Source organism: Octopus bimaculoides, chromosome 8 (genome assembly GCF_001194135.2).
Source record: "Octopus bimaculoides isolate UCB-OBI-ISO-001 chromosome 8, ASM119413v2, whole genome shotgun sequence".
Taxonomy (NCBI): Eukaryota; Metazoa; Mollusca; class Cephalopoda; order Octopoda; family Octopodidae; genus Octopus; species Octopus bimaculoides.
Window position 1 is genome coordinate 29,612,141 of NC_068988.1, and position 27,580 is coordinate 29,639,720.

At 34.2% G+C, this 27,580-nt stretch overlaps 1 protein-coding gene across 5 annotated transcripts in view; it reads left to right on the top strand.

The window, feature by feature from the left end:
• LOC106873316 (mitogen-activated protein kinase kinase kinase 13) overlaps nt 1-27,580 on the top strand; it is a 197,623-nt gene that overhangs the window by 137,116 nt on the left and 32,927 nt on the right. For all 5 annotated transcript variants that reach the window (XM_052970022.1, XM_052970020.1, XM_052970024.1 and 2 more), the window contains 7 exons: nt 11,372-11,601; nt 13,736-13,919; nt 15,306-15,497; nt 16,140-16,298; nt 17,730-17,888; nt 18,982-19,090; nt 20,000-20,109. In XM_052970022.1, the coding sequence (XP_052825982.1) occupies nt 11,372-11,601; nt 13,736-13,919; nt 15,306-15,497; nt 16,140-16,298; nt 17,730-17,888; nt 18,982-19,090; nt 20,000-20,109 (1,143 nt within the window). The remainder of the gene's footprint in view (nt 1-11,371; nt 11,602-13,735; nt 13,920-15,305; nt 15,498-16,139; nt 16,299-17,729; nt 17,889-18,981; nt 19,091-19,999; nt 20,110-27,580) is intronic.

Below are 27,580 nucleotides of genomic sequence, written 5' to 3' on the forward strand. Positions count from 1 at the left end.
ATATATATATATATATATATATATATATATATATATATACCGAAAAGCTGTCTCAAGTTGTGTGGGATAGTTCTTAAGAACTAGTGCTTATCATATGTTTGATCTTGATTAAGATGCTAATCTATCACAACTAGATTTTCCTGACTGAAGATAGTCGAGTGAAGTGTACAGCGCAAATATAAAAGAAATATATGCAATACCTGCAGAGAATGTCATGTCTAAACCCAAGAATTGTCAGACTCTAACCACTTAGACATTTTCACTTTCACAAGAAGCTGTTGGTTCAATTCAAACATTTCTACTTTCTTTCAAGCAAGAAAAAACTTCACTTAATGAATCTGAAAAATATCTTTTCTAATAAAGAGTCCCCAAAATTTGGGGCATTAGATGTATTATTAATAGTATTTATAATAATGGCTTCAAATTTTGGTGTAAGGCCATCAGTTTTTGAGGGGAGGGGAGAAATCAGTAATATAGACCTCCAGTACTTGACCGGTATTTATTTTATTGACCTTGTAAAGATGAAAGGCAGAGTTGACCTCAGTGAAATTTGAACTCAGGGCATAAAGGCACATGAAAGGCTGCTAAGCATTTTGTCCGGCATGCTCAGGAATAATATTCATAATAATAGTCTGTTTGCCATGAGATGTGTTTCAGTGTTACACTTTTAAGAACCTTCACTATAGAATGAATTCATCATCATCATCATCATCATCATCATCATTTAATGTCCATGTTCTTTGCTGACGTGGGTTGGACGGTTTAACAGGATCTGATAGGCCCAAGGACTGCATCCTGCTCCAGTGTCTGCTTTGATGCCCTTCCTAATGCCAACCACTTTATAGATTGTACTGGATGCTTTTCTCATGCCACTGGCATTAATGAGGTCACCATGCAGCTTGCATGACTATGAAACCTAAGGAAGGGTGGCAGATTTATGCTAAGAGATGGGGTTGGGAAGTTAAGATTTGAGAAATAGATGGGGGAAGAGCAGGTTCTTGTGGAGGAGTTACATGACTACTCACATTTAGGAGAGAGAATGAAAATGAATTGGTGGTAGTGATGAAATGTCCCGGTGGCCCCTCGAGGTACAAGATGAATAGAAGTGAGTGGTAACAGGGAAGCTAGGAGTGTGGACGGGTGAGGGATTTACAAAAAGTGTATAGGGAGATGTGCAAGAGGTAGGGAAGATTGAAAAGAAGAAGTAGGCAACAATGATGGATTACAAGGTGTGGGAGGGAAATCTTCAATATTGAAATAAGTTTGAGCGTTACGCTTTAAACAAGCTTAAACATGGAATGGAATTGAAGATATAATCAAAATCTTTAACACAATGAGACAAGTTTGTGTGTTGTACTTCCTGTCAACCTTAACTAGAGAATGAAATCGGAGACATAATCCAAATCTTCAACATATTGAAACAATGATCTATAAATTTATATTGCCAGACAGAAATAAGAACACTTACAAGACATGGAATTTTCAATGATCTTGCTAACTACTACTACTACTACTTGTAGTACTGCTACTTAAAAGAATTGTGGATTGGCAGCCTATATATATATATATATTATTATAGTTCATATATGTAGTATATTCTGCTTAAATTCTCAAGAATGTTTGAAATGAAAATCACATGAAATCTTCTGTCCCAAGATATATTTGCTTATATTTGAATAAACAACTTCCTAATTGTGATAGTCTGGATTAAAAAAAAAAAATTTGCCTGCTATTTTTAAAGGTGGTAGCGAGTCATTTGAGGATGATTGCATGCTATCTTTAGCAGGGTTAGTGACCACAAAGAGGATCTCTTGTTAGTTATGGCTTAGTGACAGTTTAACAAGGAGGAAGTGAATAATGTATTCATGTACTAAGGAGGATGTGTATTACGACACAGAAAATATTTAATCTAAGATTAGACTATCTATAAATATGAGTATAGAAATATGACAACAGGAGTAATGAATATAGCCACTATACATAATCATATGCTATTTGCAGGCACACAGACACACACATACACACAGTTAAAAGCAAACACATACGTACTCATGTTTGCAAACATGTATATGCTCACATACACAAATACCTTTTATACAAAATAAATTTGTACACATATACGTGCAACAAAAGTTTATAAAAACACCGACTTACATAGGCCAATAGGTCAGTGTTGACACATGGAGTATAAGAATTAGAGAAATATTTATTAATTAAAATGAACACCTGTGGTAAGGGGAATGAATCATTAGCTTATTGGTCAGTCTATTTCTTTATTGCCCACAAGGTGCTAAACATAGAGGGGACAAGCAAGGACAGACAAAGGGATTAAGTCGATTACATCGCCCCCCAGTGCATAACTGGTACTTATTTAATCGACCCCGAAAGGATGAAAGGCAAAGTCAACCTCAGCGGAATTTGAACTCAGAACGTAGTGGCAGATGAAATACCGCTAAGCATTTCGCCCGGTGTGCTAACGATTCTGCCAGCTCACAGCTCTTGTCAATCATATCAAAAAATACAAGAGAGACATCCCTGAAATTTTAATTAAAATTAATTTTTAAAAATCTAATGTGAGTAATTGAGTTTGATCTAGGTAACATGGTGACAACTCCAGACACATTTTAGTCTTATTAACCATTTCAGTAAAGCATAAAGCATAATTTTTACTGTACTAAAAGACAAAAATGAGTTGAAAGATATATAAGTTTATAAGTGAATTAACACTGAGTGGAGTGATAATTTGAAAGTAAAGACTTTGAGAAAAATACTCAAGTTTCCCCCACTCTGCATGAAAACTGAATGGTACTTAATGAACAAAACATTTTGATAAATTAAAATTACATTAATAGTCATGTAAACACATAGGATAACTAAAGATTTGAAAACAATTATAGAATTATATGTAGTTGAGAAAGATGATGGTTATGGCTTGAATGTCTTTGGGAATATGGCTCATGTAGAACTTTCCCAAAAGCCCCAGAGTGCTAGGTTCAGTCTGTTATCGAGGTTGACTACAGTAGGATTTGAACTCAAAATGCAAAGAGCTGGAAATAAAATCCACAAGATATCTTATCCTGTGTTTTTACAGTCTTGCCACTTCACCAGCTTGGATTGCTACTTTTATTCATCGTCCCCAAAGGAATGGTAGACAAAGTTGACCTTGACAGGATTTGAACTCAGAGCACAGAGGATTGGAACAAATACTGCAAAGTATTCTGTCAAATGCTATAATGACTCTTCTAAATTGCCACCTCCATTAAACAAGGAAGGATACATTGTATAATGTAGTCCAAGATACCCCATACCCCTAATATGATGACAGTCATGGCTAGAGTACCCTTCATCATGATCAAAGCCAATCTTGTCTACTAGATAAGGATTGGCCTCAGACTAAACAACAACTGAATATAAAAATAAGACTTCATGTTTGTTTATCCAAAAAATAAGGTTAGTGTTTATATGTGTGTGGGAGAGAGAGAGAGAGAGAGTATATATCTGTTACATGACAATGTAGATAACTATTTAAATCAATCTTGTTATTTTCTGAAAATTTTGGTTTGATTTTTTTTTAACAATATCTGGATTTTTGATAATTTTATGTTATGATCATAATATGATTTCAACCTATAATATCTGTTTAATAGATCTTTCCCCTGTGATAGTGGTTGTTTTAGGAAACAATCTAGTTATTTGTAGTAGCAGCAGAACTTACAAATCAATATATCTTTCAGCTCACCAATTTCGCTTCAGAAATCAATTGCCTCAAACTTTATTTATTGATGCAAACTAGTTCTCAACTTACAAGCAGATAAACAAGAGAGTGAGTGAGTGAGGTTGAGAGAGAGAAAATATATAGGAAGAGTGAATGTACCATTTAAAGTCCTTTGCTATCTTTTCATATTCTTTGCTTTATAATCTATAATGATTTGGAAAATATCAGCTCTCTAATCAAATATACTATATATAGTTAGAGAGAAAGAAATATATAATAGTACTGAAGCTCACTCAGTTGGCACACACAAGCATCACGTAAGTGGACTAGAGTCACGAGTTATATAGTGTCACTAGTGTTTTACAGTGCTTTAGGTGAAGTAGCGAATATTTCCCTCCCCACTTAGCAGAAGAGCAGGTAAGAAAAGTGAAAAAGTGTTTTAATGGGGGTAAGCAAAAACAGTAAAAAAAAAAGAGAAAAGCTTTTTTTTTTTTTATTAACCTAAGATTAAAATCTTTTGAATTAGTATAATAATAGTAATTGTGTTTTAACAGGCTTTCAATGTGGTTTTAGGAAAGGAAAGCGAAAAGTTGTGATGTTTATAATTTTCATAACAATATATAAATCATATAGGGGGGAATGGAAATACTTTTTCACCAAAACTGGATTATAAATGCAAGTTATTGAGATCTTAGTGTCATACCTGTCAAAATAAGAACAAAATGATAACTAATGGTTGGTCAACAAGGGATCCTTCTCTTGAGAAATAGCAACTAAATTACCTTCAGACCACGGAAAAAGACATGTTGGATGATGTAGCATTAAGTATACTATATCCTTTCTACTAAAGGCACAAGGCCTGAAATTTAATGGGAAGGAGATGGTCAATCACATTGCCCCCAGTGTTTCACTGGTACTTAATTTATAGACCCCCAGAAGGCTGAAACACAAAGTTGACCTCAGCGGAATTTGAACTCAGAGCATAGCGACGGGCAAAATACCGCTAAGCATTTAGCTCATAGTGTTAATGATTCTGCCAGCTCATCACCTTCCTTAGTTACACTATATCATCATCATCATCACATATCCATTTTGCAGTATTGGCATAAGTTGGATAAGTCTCAAAGCATGTATTCATAATATGCATGTAATCTAATACAGTGTTTTTATATGGGTGAATGGGGGTGGGTCAGTCTGTTCTGATCGTAAAATGGGTGGACAAATTACCATGTTTAATTAATAACATTAAAATGAGTTTTTAACTTTTATAATTTCTCCAGTGTCATGGTGAAGCAAGAAGAATTCTGTGTATGTAAACAATATTTTGTTTTTTCATGAATAAAGAGAAAAAAAAGGGACGAAAAATTTCCCTAATATGATTTCACTTTACTTTTGTATTGAGTACTTTTTCCTATAAGGTCAAATGTACTTGTGTTTGTGCACGTGTGTGCAGTCACACATGTGTGAGTGTATATGTACATTTCTATCTATTTCTGTCTTTCACTCGCCTCTCTCTCTCTCTCTCTCTCTCTCTCTTTCTCTCTCTTGCATATAGCCCAGTGAACTTATAATAATAGGAACAAATGAAGATCTATAGCCTTGATATAAGTATTTCTTTAATGCCCACAGGGGGCTAAACATAGAGGGGACAAACAAGGACAGACAAAGGGACTAAGTCGATTACATCAACCCCAGTGCGTAATTGGTACTTATTTAATCGACCCCAAAAGGATGAAAGGCAAAGTCGGCCTCAGTGGAATTTGAACTCAGAACGTAACACCAGACAAAATACTGCCAAGCATTTCGCCCAGTGTGCTAACAATTATGCCTGCTTGCTGCCTTGATATAAGAGCTGCAGTTTTCTCATCAGTTCTCCATAGATGTTCTCCTTTTCTCCAGTTTCTGAAGAAGCATTCACATCCCCTGGGCAACTGATCTCTACAATGGTGCATGACTTTTTCTCCATATCCCATGCAATTATATCTGACTTGTGCTTACACCGGGTTGCTGTTTTTATCTGAGTGTTTCAGTAGTATTCTTTATTTTTAAAGTGTAGATACTTTCTGTCCCTGCTGTGTTTTTGTTATGGCCATCAGAGCAATTCTACATTTATATAGCATTGTAGACCATCTTAGCAACAATGTCATGCCACAAAGGAAGGCAATATCTTGCAGACATTTCTGGGTAGTTATTGATGATACAACTGATATCTTCTAATCAACACTACAAAAATTGCAAGCTGGCATTAATATCAGTGAGGCAACAGTCAAGTACTGGTTCCATATAATCAATTGTACTTTTCTTCAAAATTTGTTGTCTTGTGCTTATGTTAGAAATCAATTTTATTAACCCTGTCACACTATAACCCTGCTATAATGGGAATAGGCTAAACATCATCTCTGCTAGATTCCCAGTAAAGTGGTAATTAACAACACACAGAGAAAAAGAAGATGGAGCTAATCCTGTTTGTTAGTTTGCCTGCAATCGTTACACTTGAGCTGTATATGCAACTATTTATTCTTTTTGCTCAGGGGCCCAGGTGGAAAGTAAAATTAGATACAGTGGCCCAGGTCTGAGAGGGTTAAGGGTAGTTAATGACAGAAAGCATGGTGAGTGTTAGAATTGTTTCAGCAATAGTATTTGATGGTTTCCCTAAAATGGAAAGCTGGCAGAAACGTTAGCATGCCGCGCGAAATGCTTAGTGGTATCTCGTCTGTCTTAATGTTCTGAGTTCAAATTACGCCGAGGTCAACTTTGCCTTTCATCTTTTTTGGGGTCGATAAATTAAGTACCAGTTGCATACTGGAGTCGATCTAATTGACTGGCCCCACTCCCCCAAAATTTCGAGCCTTGTGCCTAGAGTAAAAAAGAGTATTATATTCTGAGTATTATATTCTGAGTTCAAATTCTGCTAAAGTCGGTTTTGCTGGGGTCAAGCAAATAAGTACAAGTCATGTGCTGAGTCAATCAAAAGTTCTTTGGCTTTGTGTCTTTGTTCCAAATCATCCTTATTATCATCATCATCAAAAGTGATGAGCTGGCAGAACCATTAGTGCATCAGACAAAATGCTAAGTGGTATTTATTTCAGTTCTGTGCATTCTAAACTCCTGCTAATGGGCTTGATAGAATAAGTACCAGTTGAATACTAGGGTTGATATAATTGACTAGCTCCCACCTCTCAAATTCTAGGCCTTGTGCTTATAGTAGAAGGAATTATTTATTATTATCGTTGAACGCGGTGAGTGGGCAGACCCATCAGTGTATCAAACAAAATGCTTTATGCTATTTATTTCAGTTTTTGTAGTCTAACCTCAAATCTTGTTGAGGCCAACTTTGCATTTCATCCTTTTGGGGGTCAATAAAATAAAGTACCAGTTTAATACTGGTGTCAACATAATCAACCAATTCCCACTTCTAATGTTGTTGGTTTTGTGCCAAAATTTGAAACAATTATTATTATCCTCATCTTCATAATCTTATTTTGCTATCCAAACTATTGTATATAATTAATAATTATTTATCTTATTCTGTTTTAATATAATTTAAAACCAATGTAAAATGTTAAATTTTTAATGAGACATTTAAAAACTAAATGCAAGTACAAACAATACTAATCTTGCATGATTTATTTCTCAACACCCATGCAATGAATACAGTCTACTCCCAGGTTTGAATATGTTTCTCAGATCTATCAATAGATTATTGCTATCATAATTTTATTTTGGAATAAAAAAAAAAACTATGCCAGCCTTTGTGAATATTATTGATTTATGTTGTTTATCTAATCAATACTGAAAAAAGTACAAGTTTCAGTATGAAAAGCTGGGCAGCAACTAGAAAATGCTCAGTTAGATTTGGATAAATGCCTTATATATAAATGTAGGGAAAGGAGAAGAAAAAATGCCAAATAATATTTTAAAAAATACTGTAAACATTGCAGAATTCTATTACTCTCAATTAATTTGTAAACAGCTCTATGAACATTCCTTTCTGAATATGAAATATATGTGTACGTGTATGCATGTATGTATATACATACATATATGTGCACGCACACGTGCATGTGTGTGTTTGTGTGTGTGTGTGTGTGTGTGTGTGTGTATTTGATATTTGTTATTTCAGACAGGCCCTGTGCTTTTACAGATGTGGAAAATAGTTTAATCTTATTGATTGGTCTCATAACTTTATCCTTTGTGTTTCTGTTTACATTGTGCACATTGTGCTTCAATTAGGTTTGTGGCATTATTGGTAACAATGTTAAAACCCCATATGACAAATAAAAGTTTACAAGTAAAAATTCTTATCCAAGAATGTATATATTCTTAGGGGAATATTATGTCTGAAGATTATACTGAGTGAAATATAGTGTAGTGTAATCGATATTGTATCATCTTTATTGTTGTTGCAAATATGATGGCAAGCTGGCAGAAATTTTTAGAGCATTGGAGAACATGCCTTGTGGTATTTCTTCTGGTTCTTTACATTCTGACTTCAAATCCTGCTGAGGTCAGTTTTGCTTTCATCCTCTCAGAGCTGATGAAATAGGGTACCAGCCATGTAGTGGGATTTTATTGTATCAATTAAACCCACTCCTTTTAAAATTATTGGCCTTGAGCTTAGATTATCAAATCACTAGCTGGCCCTGTGCCGTCAAAAATGACAGCTAATTCTAATATTTTACATATAAATATGGATGGTGAATCAAATTAATACACTTGTCAATGCTCACATACATTCACATACTTCCCTTCTACATACACACATACACTCACACAGAGTTGAAACGCTGTTTGATTTTTCATTTCAGTGTTGAATGTTCACCATCCCACCAGTTTGCCATCACCCCTTCCTTCTATCACCCCTTCCTTTCTCATTCATTATAGTAGATTATTAAAGTGATTTCCAAGGCAGCAAGCTGGATAATTGTTAGTATACCAGACAGAATGCTTAGAGGTATTTTGTCCATCCTTACATTCTGAGTTCAAATTCTGCCAAGCCCCACTTTGCCTTTCATCATTTCAGGGTCAGTAAAATAAATACCTGTTTAACACTGGGGTTGATGTAATCAACTCCCAGTTTCAGACCTTGTGCCTATATTTAAACACTGAGGTCAATGTAATCTCCCACTAATTTCATATTTCACTAAAATATTTTGTTAATTAATAGTATAGTGACAAATTTTAATTGCTGGAAGCTGTAAGCTTTAATACTACAGAAAAGGAAAGGAGTTTCTCTTGGAATCTGATATTGTAACTAACACTATTTCTCGCTTATTTATTGAAATTTTTGTTCTTAGAACATGGTATACACTGGCAAAAGCTGGTAGAATCATTACTGCACCAGACACAATACTCAATAGTGTTTCTTCCAGTTCTTTATGTCTAAATGTTGCTAAGGACGATTTTGTTTTTCATCCTTTTCATTTTCATGAAATAAATACCAATTGAGCACTGCCGTGGGGATGTAATCGTGTTCCCCCTCCTCTCAAAACTGCTGGCCTTTTGCCAAAATTAGTAAAAACTAGAACACTATATTTTTAGCAGGTATATTTAGTTTTATTGCAACATGACAATTATAAAACCACAACAATTTTAAATGTCTTTTTTTTTCATCTTGACAGTAATAATTATGTTATACAATTTAATATGATGTGGCGAGTATTGTATTTTTAGCAGCTTAATGTTATTTTCTGCAATTTATCTCTGACATTAATTGTCCAATTTTTAAAAGTAAAATTATTTATTTTTCTGAATTTTGTATATCATTATCATGTCTTTTTCCCAGTTAATATGCAAACAAATAAGAGATAAAAGCACAAAGATTCAGACAGACCAATAAACAGATAATCAGGATCAATGCAGTTATTCACTGTTTATGCTATTGATTCTTCATCTTCCTCAATGTACCACGAGTTCAAAAACTATTATTAATTCCATTCTATATCTACCGATAGCATAATGTCCAAATAATTACAATTGGCTTACTCTGGGATAAAAAGAAAATATCCTTATACATATAATACTTTTCTTAAGATGCTCTTACTCAATCTCTTTGTTAAATTTGGATCACAGATCTATTACATTGTTGTCGTCGCCATCGTCATCATCATTATCATCATCATCATCATCATCATCATCATCATCATCATCATCATCATCATCATCATCATCATCATTCCCAGGCCTGAGCATTACTGTCTCAAGTCTTAGGACTCCAAGATTACAACATTTTCTTTCAACAAGATCCCTATCTATTGCAAGGTTAATCATTCACAGCTGAGTGGATTGGAACAGCATGAAATAGAAGTGTTTTGCTCAAATACAATGCACCATCTAGTCTGGAAATGGAAACCTTGATTTCGTGATCAGGAGTGCAACACCCTAACCACTTGGCCTCGATCTTTCACTATTACATTATGGTCCTTTCTTTTTCATCTTGCTTTTACAACCTTTGTCTCATTACTGATTTACATCACACTTCTGATGAATGCAAAGGTGTTCCTTTTTTACATATATATTTTTTTTCCTTTTTGTGTGAAGATAGTTGTGTTTCTATGTTTCTTTTGCTCTATGTGCTCAAAAAAGACAATGTTTCTTCAACATTTTTCATTCACTTCAAAAACATCAACAATGATTAATGAAAAAACTTTTTGTTTACAACTCAAATTTGTCTACCATCAGAATAATCCTGTTAGATCCTTGCTATTTACACTATCCACTCTATGTGTTATCAATAATGATTTTATTGCCCTTATAGGTGGTCAGAACATGATAACTAGCTATCGTGGACTACCAGCTTTCTTTATTGTTTGGTTTTAAGGAAGTAATAAATCATAAAGCCTCCAGTTTTAGACTTTCTGCAGCTGAAAGTCATCTGCTTCCCTGGCCTTCCTTTCTTTATTGTTGTCTTCAGAGTTACATTTCAGGTTGACTGAGATATGTTGACAACTCTCACAAATTCTTTCATGTTGTGACAGAAAAGAGATTATGTTTTTATCCTACAAGTGCCAGCTGCAATTAGGGAAGCTTGAAGATAATGAACAGAATGTATTTGACAGACAGAATGTATTTGATAGCAAAAGTGAATTCAAAGATACCATATTTGGGAATACAATGCTAGTAATAAAATTATCATTCACGAATCAGTAACTTCTGTGGTTTAACCCTTGTGTTTCATTGAACTAACCTGATCTCTTTTTCTTCTACTCATACTTATTACTGGTTTACAATTTGTCCTTATGATACACCTTTCACATAACATTACTGATTTTTCTCAAATGATATTTTTAATATTTATTTTTAAAATGTATTATATGAAATTAATACAAAGAATATATAATACAGGGGTGGACAAAAACAGGTATACAGTTACATAATATAAGTGGAATGTTCTCTTCATTTCTCTATTTCTTTTTTGGAATAAGAATTCTATGATTTTATGTTGTTTTTAGCTAATTCTTTCTATAATAAAATAATTTATTAGTAATTATAACTTTTATAACTGCATGGCTACTTTTGTCCACCCCTGTATATAATACATTTTATTTAGCTTACATGTCATTTTAGATGGTAAATATATTCCCTTTAGACTGAAATTTATACATAGCTAACCATTTGAAATTCAATGTTTTGTAAATGTAATCTTTCCTCTTACAGCATGCTACAGCTGGAGCACCTCAGCCTTACCGACAAGTCCTCCTCCAGCAGTACACCCACAGCTTCACCAAAGTCAGCACCTGTAACACCTACACATGACACTACTAATGGAGTTGATGTGGGCTACCGAGATGGTAACCAACGCAGCTTCTTCGAAGGGTTGCTTGGGTGTCTGCGTCCTGTGTGGACAATTATCGGGAAGGCAGCCGCTGCTGAATTTAAACAGCAAGGTAGACAACATTTCATTTTTTCTTTTTTTCTTTATTTCAATTATATTTTACAAAAGTTTTGAGTTCTTTCTGCTTTCTCCATCCAAAACTATTCTAAACTGCAATGAAAAACAAAACAAAAAAAATAAATAAAATAAGATTAAGATAAGTTTTAGTTTAAAGGCCGAGAAGTTGAATAATAATGAGATGAGTTAAGAGTGGATGTAGAACAAATTCAGATGGGATCTAAATATGTTGTGTAGTTTTCAAACTTTGTTTTATACATGTGGCCTGGCTCTCTGTTGATTATGATTATGAGCATTCCAGTTGATACAATCAACCAATTAGCCTGCTTGTGGAATTAACATGCAAATGGCTGAGCACTCCATGGACATGCATATCCTTAACATAGTTCTCAGGGAGATTCAGTGTGACACAGAACGTGACAAGGCCGGTCCTTTTGAATTACAGGTTCTGTTCATTTTTGCCAGCCAAGTGACATACACACATACACATATACCTATATGTGTGTGTGTGTGCATATGGGCTTTTTCCAGTTTCCTTTTGTCAAATACCCTCGTAAGGCATAGGTTGGTCCAGGAGATAATAGGAGACATTGCATAAGGTGCTATGCAATGGGAATGAACCTGAAACCACACGGTTGAGAAGTGTGGCCTCACAGTTGAGACCAAACAACCTTGTTTGTGCCCATACATACACATGTATAAATTTCTGTATCTGATGCAAAAGTTATGATAATCTTTCCTTTATCATGTGATGCAAACCACTGTTCAAATAAATAAACAAAAGGCAATATTAATATTCCCATAACATCTTTTTACAGTACTTATTAAAACATTTCTTCATAAAATTTGATTTAACAAATTATTTTTAACTGTTTATTGAACCATTTCATAATATCAAGAACTAAAGGAAATAATTTTAGTCTAAAAATCTTCTTAAGAAACTTTAATTTGATTTGTAAGTCATTAGAGTTTAATTAAGTTGTAACGTAAATTAAATTATGGAAGTCCATTTTCAGTCATTTATAAACAAAAAGGAATTATAGAAAAGGATGTTAATTCAATCTAAAATAATTAGATTCATCTAAAACTCAAGTCAGATGCTTTATTTTTCAATTAAAAGGGGGATCATTTTAGTACTGATAACTAATATAACAGCATTCCATACTCAGGAAAACAAATGCATTCAGATATATCCTTTTATACTGTAAGTTCAGATGTTAGCTCTTTGTTTTTAATTAACTATAGGTTTCATATACTTGAACAAAATACAAAATGTTTCTAGAGTTTAGTAAAAGTATATATTCACTAAACAAACAAAAACTCCACACAATGGATAATGTCATATAAATGTATGTGTGTATATATGTTTGTGTGTCTGTGTTTGTCCCCCACAACATCACTTGACAATCAATGCTGGTGTGTTTACGTCCCCGTAACTTAGCGGTTCGGCAGAAGAAAGCCAATAGAATAAGTACTAGGCATGCAAAGAATAAGTCCTGGGGTCGATTCGTTCAACTGAAGGTGGTGCTCCAGCATGGCCACATTCAAATGACTGAAACAAGTAAAAGATTAAAAGAATTTCTTATTAGTCTCCATCTCCTTCCTCATCATGTCAGACAATGGGGTAATATTGCTACTTGTAGCTTTAGGCTAGTCTTGTTCTGAAGGGACAGACCTTTGCTTTCTTGGTCATTTCCAAAGCTATGAAAACGATGTTCCTTTGCAAGCTTTCTAGCTGCATACTGCTAGCATTTAGGAAGATGAAGTGCAACATTTGCTTTTTATTTTTTTTCAGTGATTGTGTCTTTTTCTGCAGTTGAAGGAGACATGATTGATATGATCCTACCGATGAATATTCTTGAGTGTCTACTCACAAGTTAATGCTCCTCTTTCTTCTGTAACGCTACTGTGCATTTAATAGATTTTATTCTATAATACTTCTGTTTGGTCCCTCTTTGACACTAGAAGAAAAATAAACTTCAAAGTTTATTATTTTCAAGCCATATTTTACTAATAAAATTCTCATTTCTCTTGAAATAAATTAATAATACAGAACAAAAATAAATTGAAAGTTAAAAATTAATCAATATCGAAAACACATGTCATGTAATTTGAATTGTTTGTTTTAGATGACTGGGAAACTCCATTTGAGAATATCACTGATCTTCAATGGCTTGGCAGTGGAGCCCAAGGGGCTGTGTTTTTGGGCAAACTCAATTCAGAAGAAGTTGCTGTTAAAAAAGTCAGAGATGTTAAAGAAACAGACATTAAAAATCTACGGAAATTAAATCATCCTAATATTATTTCGTTTAAGTAAGTTTTTTCTTCTTTACTCTTTAATAATTATATATTTTATTTATTTATTTTTTTTAATTAAGCCTGGCCACTTTGTTTTCTGTGTTATTATGAAGAATTGTTTACTTTCGCTTCTTGAAATTTCTAAATGCTTTGAAACTGTCTGGTCGTTAATTTTGATTGGAGCCAAATGACATTTGCGAAAGACATGAATGTTACAATTTTTTCCTTTCCTGTAAACATGAATGTGTGTGTCTAAACTATGATAATTATGAAAAATTATTTTTAGTGTAATATATATTAATAACAGCATCAGCGCCAAGCAGTGATTAAGAATAAACAAACTTTAGGTTCATTAAATGTGGGATATTTTAAATTCTAACGGTAACTTCACTGTAGTTACTGTGGAGAAAGAAATTCTCTCTTATGATAAAAGCTGTAAAAATACCATATCTGCTCAGTGCTTCCATCTAGCAGATTCCCAGATGGCATTTTCTGTCTTTTAGCCTTAGTAAGTGGGAAATACTGAAGAGAGATAACCATTGGCAGATTCAATGCTGTAGCTTTACCAAAAAAGCAGTTAACATCAGTGACTGAGTTGCACTAGTGGACTGCCTGGATGGAATAAAAATAAGATCTCTCTCTCTCTCTCTCTCTCTATATATATATATATATATATATATATATATATATATATATATATATATATATAGCTTGTCAGAAAATGTATACTGAATGGATGAATACATTAAAATAGCTGATGATGCCTACTTTCCTGAACCTCTTTTGAAGCAAATTTATTTTACATTGATGACTTAAAAGCCAACCTAGAAAAGTGGCAAAGGACGAACAGCTCTATCAGTTCAAGAGAGCCCTACTTTATTATTTATAGTATGATAAAGATAGGAATGATGATTGTGATATTTCTTTATTTACCATAGACACACATACAATCAAGTAAAACCAACATTGCAATGAGAGAAACAAAATTTTACTATTGTAGTAAAACAAAATGGAGTCATCAGCCAAGTTAATTTCAAAAGCAAAATAAACAAGATTGTGATCTTTATGAATGTCCCCAAGGATAAAGAAAGTTTAAGCAAAGAGAAGCAGTTACAATTGTTGAACGAAACTAGGTTGAGGAATCATTTCACTAAGAATTTATCACCTTCTCTAAAGAGCTTCCTCTCATAAAATACTATTTTGTTGTATATTCTAAAAGTAAACACTTTGGAGCAATTCTTTATCTCGAGAATGTCATAAAAACATTGTTACATTAAAAAAAAAAAATGATTAATATTTTTGCAAATGTTTGAATTTTTTTATCAGCTCAAAAGATTTTATTATTGTGATTTGACATTATTTGTCTTATTCATATATATATTTTTTTATTTTTCATTACAGAGGAGTTTGTACCCAAGCACCATGTTTCTGTATTATAATGGAGTACTGTCCTTATGGGCAACTTTATGAAATTCTACGTGATGGAAAAGAAATTCCCCCAGCACTTATTTTAGATTGGTCTAAGCAAATTGCAAGTGGCATGAATTACCTTCATTCTCATAAAATCATCCACAGAGATTTAAAGTCACCCAAGTAGGTTTAAATTAATAATTCTTTCAAATTTCTTTCTTTACTCTTTTACTTTATTCTTATATTTAAAAAATTTCATCGAGATTTTTCAAATTTTGCTTGTAATAACAGATACAGAACTTTTAACATTATCCATCCATAGGTGCAGCTATGGCTGTGTGGTTAAAAAGCTTGCTTTGCAACCACATGGTTTCAGGTTCAGTCCCATGTAGTGGCACCTACAGCTAGTGTCTTCTACTATGGCTCCAAACCAACCAATGCCTTGCGAGTGAATTTGGTAGATGAAAACTGTGTGGAAGCCCATTATGTGTGTGTGTTGTGTGCCTGTTTATCTGTGTTTGCCCCATACACGCATACACACTCTACTTGGCAATTGGTGTTGGTTTGTTTAAGTTTCTGTAACTTAATGGTTTAGCAGAAGAACCCAACAGATTAAGTACCAACGTAAAGGATGACTTGTTTGAATTAAAACCTTTCAAGGTGGTGCCCCAGAATGGCTGTGGTCCAATGACTGAAACAAGAAAAAGATAAAAGGAGGATAATACATAAAAATAATTTAGAAATATTCTTTTTGCTTGTTCTTGATTATTTGAATTTGCCTGTTATTATCAAAGTAAATGTGTATATTTTATTTATTTATTTCAGTGTTCTTGTTGCAAAGAATGATGTTGTGAAAATCTCAGATTTTGGAACCAGCCGAGAATGGAATGAGAAAAGTACAAAAATGTCCTTTGCAGGCACTGTTGCTTGGATGGCCCCTGAGGTTATAAGAAATGAGCCTTGTTCAGAGAAAGTTGATATTTGGTCAGTAGGTTTTGAAGTTGTGAAGTATATATATATATATAGACATATCATCATCATCATCATCATCGTTTAATATCTGCTTTCATATGCTGGCATAGGTTGGATGGTTTGATTAAGAGCTGGTGAGCCAGGAGGCTGCACCAAGCTTCAATCCAATCTGGCAGTGTTTCTACAGCTGGATGCCCTTCCTAATGCCAACCACTCATAGAGTGTAGTGGGTGCTTTTTACTCTCCACCAGCACAGGGCAAGTCAGGTGGCACTGGCATCGACCATGCTTGAATGGTGCTTTTTACGTGTCACTGGCACAGGTGCCAATCAGGCGGTACTGGCATAGGCCATGGTTACGGTCTCATATATATATATATATATATATATATATATATATATAAAATGCATATATAATATATGTATGTATACACATGAAGGCATGTCACCTAGTACTTAGATTGTTGGACTCATAATCATATGGTTACATGTTTCCATCCGAAAGTTACATCCTTTCACATTTTCCCTATCTATTCAGCTGAAAAATGAGCATGGCTGAGTACCAGTGCAGCCCTTTCTTCCTCTAGCTATCACATTGTTGATATTCTGCTGGGTCAAGGGTTCAAGGGTCCAAGGGCCACAAGCATGTCTGTGTATGCTCATAAATGCATAGGCCCCTAAGACAATGAGTATGGTACATGCTACCCAAGTCAAACTCACAAAAATAAGGGTGACAGTGATTTTTAATTTTTAGCCTGCTAACATTTGATGGATTATCTGATGAAGGCTAGAATGCCAAAATTTCAAAATCTCTATCATCTCCTCTCGTAAAAGTTTAATAAACAGGAGCTCTATTAAAACATATTGAGTAATTTTTCTGTTCAATATTAAATGGTTTTTATATATAAGTTGGTAATAAAAACAAATATTAATGAATATTCTTGTTTTGTAAATGATTTTCTCAAATATTAACTTCGTGAATATGCTATACTTTGAAAAGTGACATATTTTACCTGTACTTTTCTATTTGTGAGTGTGTTTATGTGAAAGCGCATGGCCTAGTGGTCAGGGTGTTGCACTTACAATCTACCAATTGTGGGTTCAGTTCCCAGACCGAGCGGTACATTGTGTTCTTGGGCAGAAATACTCCATTTAACATTGCTCCAGCTGTCAATAGGAAACCCTTTGATGGACTAGCCTTCCAGTCATGCAGAATATTGGCCTCCTTGTTTAGCCAGCAGGGTGGCATCATCCAAAAGCTAAAATGATGCAAAGCACACTGTGGCCAGCGATATATAACAACATCTGATAATCTAGACTATCACATGATGTGGGTAGATGGGTGGCTGCATGTATGTGCACAAGGGTATATGAAATATCTTTAATGAAATCAATTGAAAGACGTTATTTGTATATTAATGTGTCTTACGTTCTCTGTACCTCAGGTCATTTGGTGTTGTTTTATGGGAGTTACTGACTGGAGAAATTCCCTACAGAGATGTTGATTCCTCTGCAATTATTTGGGGAGTCGGGAGCAACAGCTTGCATTTACCTGTGCCATCTACTTGTCCAGAAGGTTTCCAACAATTATTGAAACAGTGTTGGTAAGTTTTTTAAAAATATTTCTAAATATCATACGTGTTTAATTTTGGGTAAGTTTTCAGATTTGATTTTTATTTAGCTATTGTTACTGTTGATATTCGTGTAAATTGTTCTATTAAGCTGTATTTAAGCAACAATATGGCTGCTGGGAAAACACATAATAATCATAAATTTTTACTAGCAATACTGTTCAAAATTTTCTGTGCTTTCTATATATATATATATATATATATATATATATATAGAGAGAGAGAGAGAGAGAGAGAGAGAGATGTATGTGTGTCTGCATGTATATGTTTGTATGTGTGCATATGTGTTTTGTGTAAATGTATCCCACCACACATGCGCAATAAAGCCCTTATTACTCAAGGTTAACCTTGCATCAGCCCCTGTATGTGAAAGTCTGAGAAATATTTTTTTGTGGAAAATTGGTTGTTGTTCACATTTTCAAACGTCCCCTCTTCCATACCTCTCATGTTATCCAAGGAAAAAGCCATTGACTTGGGCTGGAACAACTTAATACTTGTGTCATTCCAGGGGTTGCTGTCAAATGCAAAGAGCCAGTGTAGATAACACAAGGCACCTTTCCTCTTGCTCTAATAGTTCCACCAATTCACTACCCTAGATTGGTACTTTTGTATTGACCCCAAAAGGATGAAAGGCAAAGTTGACTACAGCTAGGTTTGAAGTCAAATCACAGAGAGTTAGAATAAATATCAAAAAGCATTCTATTTAATTCTCTAATGATTCAACCAATTTAACATACATGTTGTTTTGTAAGTTACTCGGTGATCTCATTAGTGCCATGTAAAAGGCACCCAGCATATGTTGTAAAGTGGTTGGCATTAGGAAAGGCATCCAGCCATAGAAACCATATCAAAGCTAACAGTAGAGCTTGGTACAGCTCACCAGATCCTGTCAAACTGTCCAACCCATGCCAGCATGGGGAATGGATTTTGATGATAATTATCATGATGACTTATGTTTAACAATCAAATAAATATCTTAGTGCTGAATGAAATAACTTTTTTCTGATGCAGTAATATTAATTTTGATTTTAATTTAAAATTTTTTTTTAACTTCAATAAATTACAGGAAAGCCAAGGCTCGTAACCGTATGTCTTTCCGGCAAATTTTGATGCATCTAGAAATTGCCTCACCAGAACTGTTGAATTTTAATAGAGATGATTTCAAAGAAGCTCAGGTAAGAACAATTAATCATTAAATTGCTACATTTTACCCTAACAATATTCATAATAATAATTGGAATTTACAAAAAAAACAAAAGATGAAGACAGATGTATAAACAACAAACAGGTGTATTAGTTTAACTCTCGGGAAGGTGAGAAAGTCTTTTACGTTTTGAGTCTATGCTCTTCAACAGAAAGGAACACGAGAAAATAAACAGAAAAGCTTCAGCGACTGGCACAAGGCCAGCAATTTTTGGGGAGAAGTAAGTCGATTACATTGATCCCAGAGTTCAACTAGTAGTTATCTTATCAACCCTGAAAGAATGAAAGGCAAAGTTGATCTCAGCAGAATTTGAACTCAAAATGTGAAGACGGACAAAATGCCATGAAAAATTTTGCCACTTGCCACTTTAATATTCATAATCCTTTCTACTATAGGCACAAGGCCTGAAATTTTGGTGGAGGGAACTAGTCGATTACATCGACCCCAGTGCTTAACTGATACTTATATCAACCCTGAAAAGATGAAAGGCAAAGTCAACCTCAGTGGAATTTGATCTCAGAACGTAACGACGGATGAAATGCTGCTAAGCATTTTGTCAGGCATGCTAATGATTCTGCCAGCTTGCCACTGTACCCTTGATATTCATAATAATAATAATAATAATAATAATAATAATAATAATAATAATAATAATAATAATAATAATAATAATTTAATTCAAATTACAATGAACGTAAACAAACAAACAAAGTTTGCTTTAGAGGCATTGAGATGTCTTAGAAAGTTAAAGAAGTGATTTTTAAATTCTCAAACGCAGGATAATGCAATGAGACTGCTGTTAGTTTGTTTACATTTAAATAACTGTATGTTTGTTGATATTGTGTTTACACAGACCATATCATATTTGTTTTGTCTACAGATATTCTGGAGAGAAGAAATAGCTGAGCAACTACAAAAGTTCCGCAGTAAAGGGTCACATATACCTCAACTTGAGGAAGATTTAGTTCGACGGCGGAAAGAAGAATTAAGGTAAGTGATTGCATATTTTATACTTGTATATAGTTTTGGTTTCAAATTAGATTTGACTAAAGATGATAGAAATGAATTTCAATAAAATTTATCCCCTTGTGCTATTTCTTCAAGAGTTTCAAAAATGATTATCACTTGAGGAAGGTAAAAGTAGAAGGGGAAGGGTGCTTGCCTTGTAGTGTCTTTATCAAAAGGCCGTCGCCAGTACCCACCTGACTGGCCCTTGTGCTGGTGGCGCATAAAAGTACCCATTACACTCTCGGAGTGATTGGCGTTAGGAAGGGCATCCAGCTGTAGAAACTCTGCCGAATCAGATTGGAGCCTGGTGTCGCCTCCTGGTCCACCAGTCCTCAGTCAAATCGTCCAACCCATGCTAGCATGGAAAGTGGACGTTAAACGATGACGATGATGATGATGATGAGATGGGAGTGGTAAAACTGGTGAGGTTAAATGGACCTACACTAAGTATACTTTTCTAAGTAGTAGAAAAGAAACAGGAAGAGGACACTTCTGATGCCTTGGAGACGGTGTCTTCAGTGTCTTGGGCCCATGTAGCTAATAAAAGAAGTCATCCTCATTCATCATCATCATCCACATCCTCCTCATCATTATCATTTGTTTTACTGTGATTGGATGTGCTGTGCTTCAGTCTCAGTATTGTGGATTTTTACCAAATGAAATTGCATATATATATATATATATATATATATATATATATTAGCTGGTAAATTTTTATCTGTGATACAAAAATTTCTACTGCATTAAATTAATAACATGGCTTTGCAATGCAGAAATCTTCTCCTTCTATAAAAATACAAACAAATATGAGCACATTGGATCAGATATGAACATCATAGAATCAATTCTCCATCGCCTAGAAATCCTAATTTTTATTATACCATGTAGGAAAAACTACATGAAAACATTTAAATGTGTTTACGTCTAAAATACACTAACAATCTAGCTAACATCTATAACAAGAGTGACAGAAACTATATTCAACATTCAAACATACCAGCAAGTAAAAATAAGCAAATAGCTTACCATATGAAATAAGATATAGATCTATCTCTTTATAACATTTATGTAGTAATTATCTGTCTTCTCTTAGCAGTAATTTCATTAATTAAATTATTATGTCTTCAGATTTTCTGAAAACATGATTATCTATTAGTGAGGATAAAGAATACTGTGTATATTAACACTCTGGATTTTCAAATTCAAAAGCCTTACTTCATAAAATTTGAATCTTGGAAACTATTTTTTTTTTTTTTCATTCTGAGGGTATTTTATTATAACAATTTTGTTAGGCTGCAGAGTAGGGAGTGATAAATAAGCATGGAAGAGAGGAATGAGTACAGCTAATGATCAATTTAGGCTGCAGATCTGTAACAGAGATAAATGTGAGCAGAGAAGCTGACTCTCTGAGAATTGTAGAAGAGGATATATTTTAACTAGTGTGTTTATAACGAAGCGTCGAATACAGTTAGAAAATATAGTAAAGCATCAGCTAGTTTTAGTCTATAGCCAGTCAAGAGAAATTAATGTTTATCAGAAAATAGCATTTTCATCAAACAGTCTTGAATATGTTTTGCATGGAGGATACACTTTCTTAGATAGCTTTCTAGTACAGGGTGCATTATGAATTTTATAAAGGCTGAAGAATTATCTGGAGGTGAATGAAATGATAATAGAATTACACCAAATTAGAGTGGTGGCTGTTGTGATTGAGCACCAAGGCAAGAATGCTGATGTCATAGAATCATTTAGTATGTCATCATCATCTTTGTTTAACGTCTGCTTTCCATGCTAGCATGGGTTGGACGATTTGACTGAGGACTGGCGAACTGGATGGCCGCACCAGGCTCCAATCTGATCTGGCAGAGTTTCTACAGTTGGATGCCCTTCCTAACGCCAACCACTCCAAGAGTGTAGTGGGTGCTTTTACGTGCCACCAGCACAAGGGCCAGTTAGGCGGTACTGGCAATGGCCACACTCAAAATGGCCTTTGCCAAATATTTTAATTAAACTAGGTAAACAGGGAACTGGAAGAGTATAACTGCTGTTTGAAAGTATGGTGTTGCATGTAATAAAAATTAGAAATAGTAGCAGAAATAATCTTATTGAAACACTTGTGTAGTAGAAATGATCCATTGCCTAATTAAATACAACCACCTGCTCCATTCAGTAGCTTTAGAGGAGTTGACACTTGCAAGCACTTAGACCAAATCTCTTGTCTGAAAATAATTTTATACCTTTTCTACCATTAACTTTGGAGGACCTGAAATAAAAAAAAGATTAAAAAAGTTAAAAACTGATGTATCATCAAGGGAATTTTAAATGTTATCTTTTGCTCAGTATTTACTTGTGAAGTTTTGCACAGTGATCTTCAATATCACGACAATTGCATTGCATATATGTGTGTGTATATATATATATATATATATATATATAGTATTTTGAACTCATTGTGATTTATAATTTATTGATGTTTGAACTCCTGAAACCCAGAATTAAAAATTTACATATCTCTAGCATAAAAGTAATGACTGTATGAATAATGATATTTCAAATGAGATAATGAACAATGATTTATGAATGATTGCAATTTTCCTGACATAGAGACAGCAATTACAGCAAAGCATATTGACATGGTCATTGAAATTCAGCAATGGTCTTTATATAGACATCAAAATACGTTACAGTTGTGGTTGCTATTTAGCTCCAGGTCTGCCCTGATTGAACAGAGCTGTGATCAAAGGTTTTTCCAACTGTGACCATCACATCTTTCTTTTGCTATATCTGCAACTATACTGCCCAATGTATTGTTCTTCACAGCGTTAATGTCTTAACTGCTAAGTCAAAACCAGGAACTTTGTTTTTAATATGTACACCATAAGTAAGTACTGTCTCAAGTCCTAGGGCCCATAGGACTAGTTATTTGGTTTCGATGGTGTATAAGTGACCAGGATCCCAACATTTGCCCCTGAATGGGACACCAGTTCTTCACAGGATGTTCCTTTACAGCTGAGTGGACTGAAGCAATATGAAATGAAGTGTTTTGCTCAAGAACACTATGTATTGCCTAGTCCAGGAATTGAAACCATGATCTTGTGAACATGAGTGCAACACCCTAACCACTAGGCCATACACCTCCATTTATGTATGTTATATAAGTTAATATGTCAGAAACCATCCCTCTCCAATATCAGGAATGAGCTGAGTATATGAGGATGGGACTAAACAGCAACAATCGCAACATAAATATATTATTGCTCCAAAACAAAGCTATGGAAGACTAGAATGGTTTATGCAGTTGTTATTGAGTGTGTTATTGATTAGATATAACACTGTTCTGTGGTTCTGAGATAGAACAGTATCAAGAATTTAGGCAGACATTTTTAAGTATTGATTCTTATTTTAGTATTAAAACATTCCCTGGATCACATTGCTGAGAAGTTTTTGATGCAAAATATATTTCATAAAATCATGAAAAGTTTTCTGTGATTTATTGCAATATATGATGTCTTTTATGATATATATTCTTTTCTATAATTAAAATATACATAACTATTTTTATCTTTGAGATTTTCAAGTTGGTAGAGAAATTTGATATTTCAACCTGACTTCCTACTGACATCTATTATTATATAGTTTAGAAGGCGTGTGGCTTAGTGGTTAGGGCATTCAGCTCATGATCGTAAGGTCGTGAGTTCGATTCCTGGTGACGCGTTGTGTCCTTGAGCAAGACACTTTATTTCATATTACTCCAGTCCACTCAGCTGGCAAAAATGAGCTGTACCTGTATTTCAAAAGGGGCCGGCCTTATCATGCTATGTGTCACGCTGAATCTCCCTGAGAACTACGTTAAGGGTACACGTGTCTGTGGATTGCTCAGTCACTTGCACGTTAATTTCACGAGCAGGCTGTTCCGTTGATCAGATCAACTGGAACTCTCGTCATCGTAACCGACAGAGTGCTCCTATCTACCTATCCTAGATAGCTTAGAAATCAATTACAACAATTGGATCAAAATATTATTTTAAAATATGTTAATAATAATAACATGCCATAACTGTTTGGGACACTACTGGTACACCACTAAAATCTCTGTTTCCATGTTGTGAGAAATCTCTAGTTTGTTTTATCTGGGCCCATGAAACGATATAGGATCAGATTTGAAGTTAACGAAGCATTCTTAATTATACAGTATCACTCATGCTTATGTTAACTAACTGTACTGTTCCATTTTACTTATTTATAGTTCCGTGAACTAATACATTAGAATTTAAGTGATTTTGTTAGGACACAGCAGGGAACTGGTGACAGAATATGAATTGTTAACTCATTGGTTGTTAGGATGACATTCTCTAGACACACCCAACTGCAACTCACAAACCTTTTGTGATTATGTTATGGATTACACAGTCTCTGTGTTTTACTGAATTTTGAAAATAATCATTAAGATAGTGAATTGAAAGAACTTATTGGAACATTGGATTATATACTTTGTTGGCATTTGTTCCAGTTCTTTGTGCTCTGAGTTCAAATCCCATCAAAGTCAGCTTATTTTTTTTTTTTTGTCATTTTGGGGATTGACAATTAAAGTACCAGTCCAAGACATAGTTTGATGGAAATATTAAAGCATAGAACAGGATGACTTGCAAAGTATATTTTGGCTTTGTACAGTCTGAGATCTAAATCCTGCCTAGGATACAATTGTAGTGAAGAAATCTCGTCTGAGTGTACTAAGGAAATAAAACAAAAGTATCAATGTCTAGTGTCTTCATTATTTGAGTGAAGACAATCACAAAGATCACAAAGCATTCAGTAGATAATTATGATGATGATGATGATGATGATGATGATGGGCAGTAGATTTAAGGAGATTGAGAAAACAACTAAATGTTATTTGGAAGGTTTTAATTTAAGTATAAACACCAATGCCAGCCTGTCCAACCCATGCCAGCCTGTCCAACCCATGCCAGCCTGTCCAACCCATGCCAGCATGGAAAACGGATGTTAAACAATGATGATGATTTTAAAATTGGAAGATTTGCATCATAAAACCAGAGGTGATCTCATGTCGTCACCTCAAAAGGAATAACCAACAGGCTCATAGCTTAATGGCTTATTTTATCAAACAAGGTCTTTGGCGTATACATTATTGAAAACCATTTTGTTTATAGTACTTTTCATTGTCTAAAGGTTATTTTTAAAACGAACATAACGAGCTTGCTCAGTTTATTTACTAGAAACTGAATTTCACTCATTCTCACAAATTTATAATGGCTTGGGTCATCTCTAAATCTTTTATTTGCATTTTAAAATTGTTACACTTTTGTGTTTATAGTCTTTCCATGTATCCTCCTGTGATGCACCTGAATACATCCACAGTGATGTTTCCTGAAATCATCAGGTGTTTGGGGTATTTCAACATCAAACACCTTCACTCAGGTAACCTAGCTGGTGTTGTTTAAGCCTCCAGCTTGTGTCCTGTTAGGACTACTCCTGGTAGAGCTTCCCCTTCCAGGGCTTGTATCTCCTGATTCACTGCAACCTCGAAGCAACCTGCACTGCCCCCACAGTCAACCTGATGGCCTTCTGCTCTCTGGCCCCTATGATGTCAAGCATTATAAGCTATCTTATAAAAAGTAAAAAAAAAAACAACCCAAATTGGATACATTATATTCTGTACAACATGTTAGAGTAAACTAATCACTAAGCTGATTTTGTAGTATTGTTTTCTTATCCCCAGATTAGATACCTATATTTTTTTCAAGGCATGCATCTTAAAAATATCTTGGAAAGTAATATAGGAAATAGCCTTTAACTAATGAGAAAATCTGGAAATTATTGATGAAAAGCTTAGCTCAGCACAACTAATAAACTAATTTAAGTGTCCTAAGAGATGAAAAAGAAATTCAATAGACAGTAATTCAAAACGTGTTGGCCTTTAGCTTTAGTTTTTAAGCAGTTTGAAAGGTTATAATAAATTTATGACTTATTTTGTTTTGGTTTCTTTTTGTTTATTTATTATTATTATTATTATTTTTTGCAATGATAATATTTATAAAGAACACTGATGAACTAAATTGATATCGTCTTGATACTTGAAAATTAATGTCAGTTGTAATACTTGATAAATTTATGTTGGCTGTGTTGTATTGGAGCAGCAATATCAAATAAATATTTTCTAGTCTGTGTATTTTTTTTTTTTTTAAATAATGTTGTTTGTGAAGACAATTCTCATTTGTGAAGAGAATATTCAAATATGCCATAATTTATTGAATTATTCCTTCAACATAGCAATGCTTTTTCATCACAGGCAATCAATTCAAATAATAGTCAGTTTTAAAGCAAATTATCTGCATACCTTTAGGAATCATTTATCAGTTTTGGCTGCATGGTGTAGTTTTATAAGAAATAGGCTACTGGCATGGTATAATTGAAGTACAACAAGCTAGTTTGAAAAGGTTTTGTTTTTTTTATTATCTACTTTTATGTTTTTATCATTGAAAGTAATTGAAAATTCTCGGCTCTTAAATCATTGTCTTACTATGTGTGGTTTCAGCACGAACGAAACTATCACATGCTAGTTAAAATGGCTGCAGTCACATGTTGGATTTTTATATCTAATATCATGTGCTGTCTTTTTCTTAATATTGACTAAACTGAAATGACACACCTTGATTACCACAGACTATTATGTTCAATTGGAAATATTTAATTCAGTTATATCGTTTTCCATAAACACAGTTTCTGACAGGAGAGAAGAATAAAGAAAATATATTAATTCATTTTTGTCATTTGAAATTGTTTCAATTTACTGTTTTATTTTTAACACATGTAAAAATAGTCTTACAATGGCAATTACTTATAATCGAATGATATTTTGAAATCTTACTTTGAAAAAAAAGTAAAATTGTGAATGATAGCAGCTGTAAATATATGTGAAGTGAGAAATACGTGATGGTGGTAGTGGCGGTAGTGGCAGCCACAGCGGTGGTGGGGGTGGCAGTGGTGGCAGTGGCAGCCATGGCTGTAGTGGTGGTGGTGGTGGTAGTGGTGGTGGTAGTGGTGATGGTGGTGACAGTAGAATTACTAGTAGTAGAGGTTATTATTGTGAGTGATGTTGAAGTGGTGGGGTAATTGTAATGATAGTCATTCTGATGATTGCTTTGGTGGTGGTGGTGGGGTGGGGTTGGTTGGGGACTGGTGATTGGGGCTGGTGGGTGGTTGGGTTTGTTGATGGATGGTGTTGATAGTAGTGGTGGTAATATTGGTGGGCTTGATCATGATAATAATAACAACAATGATGATGATGATGATGATGATGATGATGATGATGATGATGATGATGATGATAATAATAATAATAATGTTTATGCTGATTCTAACAATTCGTTTCCTCTAAAATTACAAGTCAGAAGAAATTACCATTATCAACAGTCAGAAACAATCAAATTTC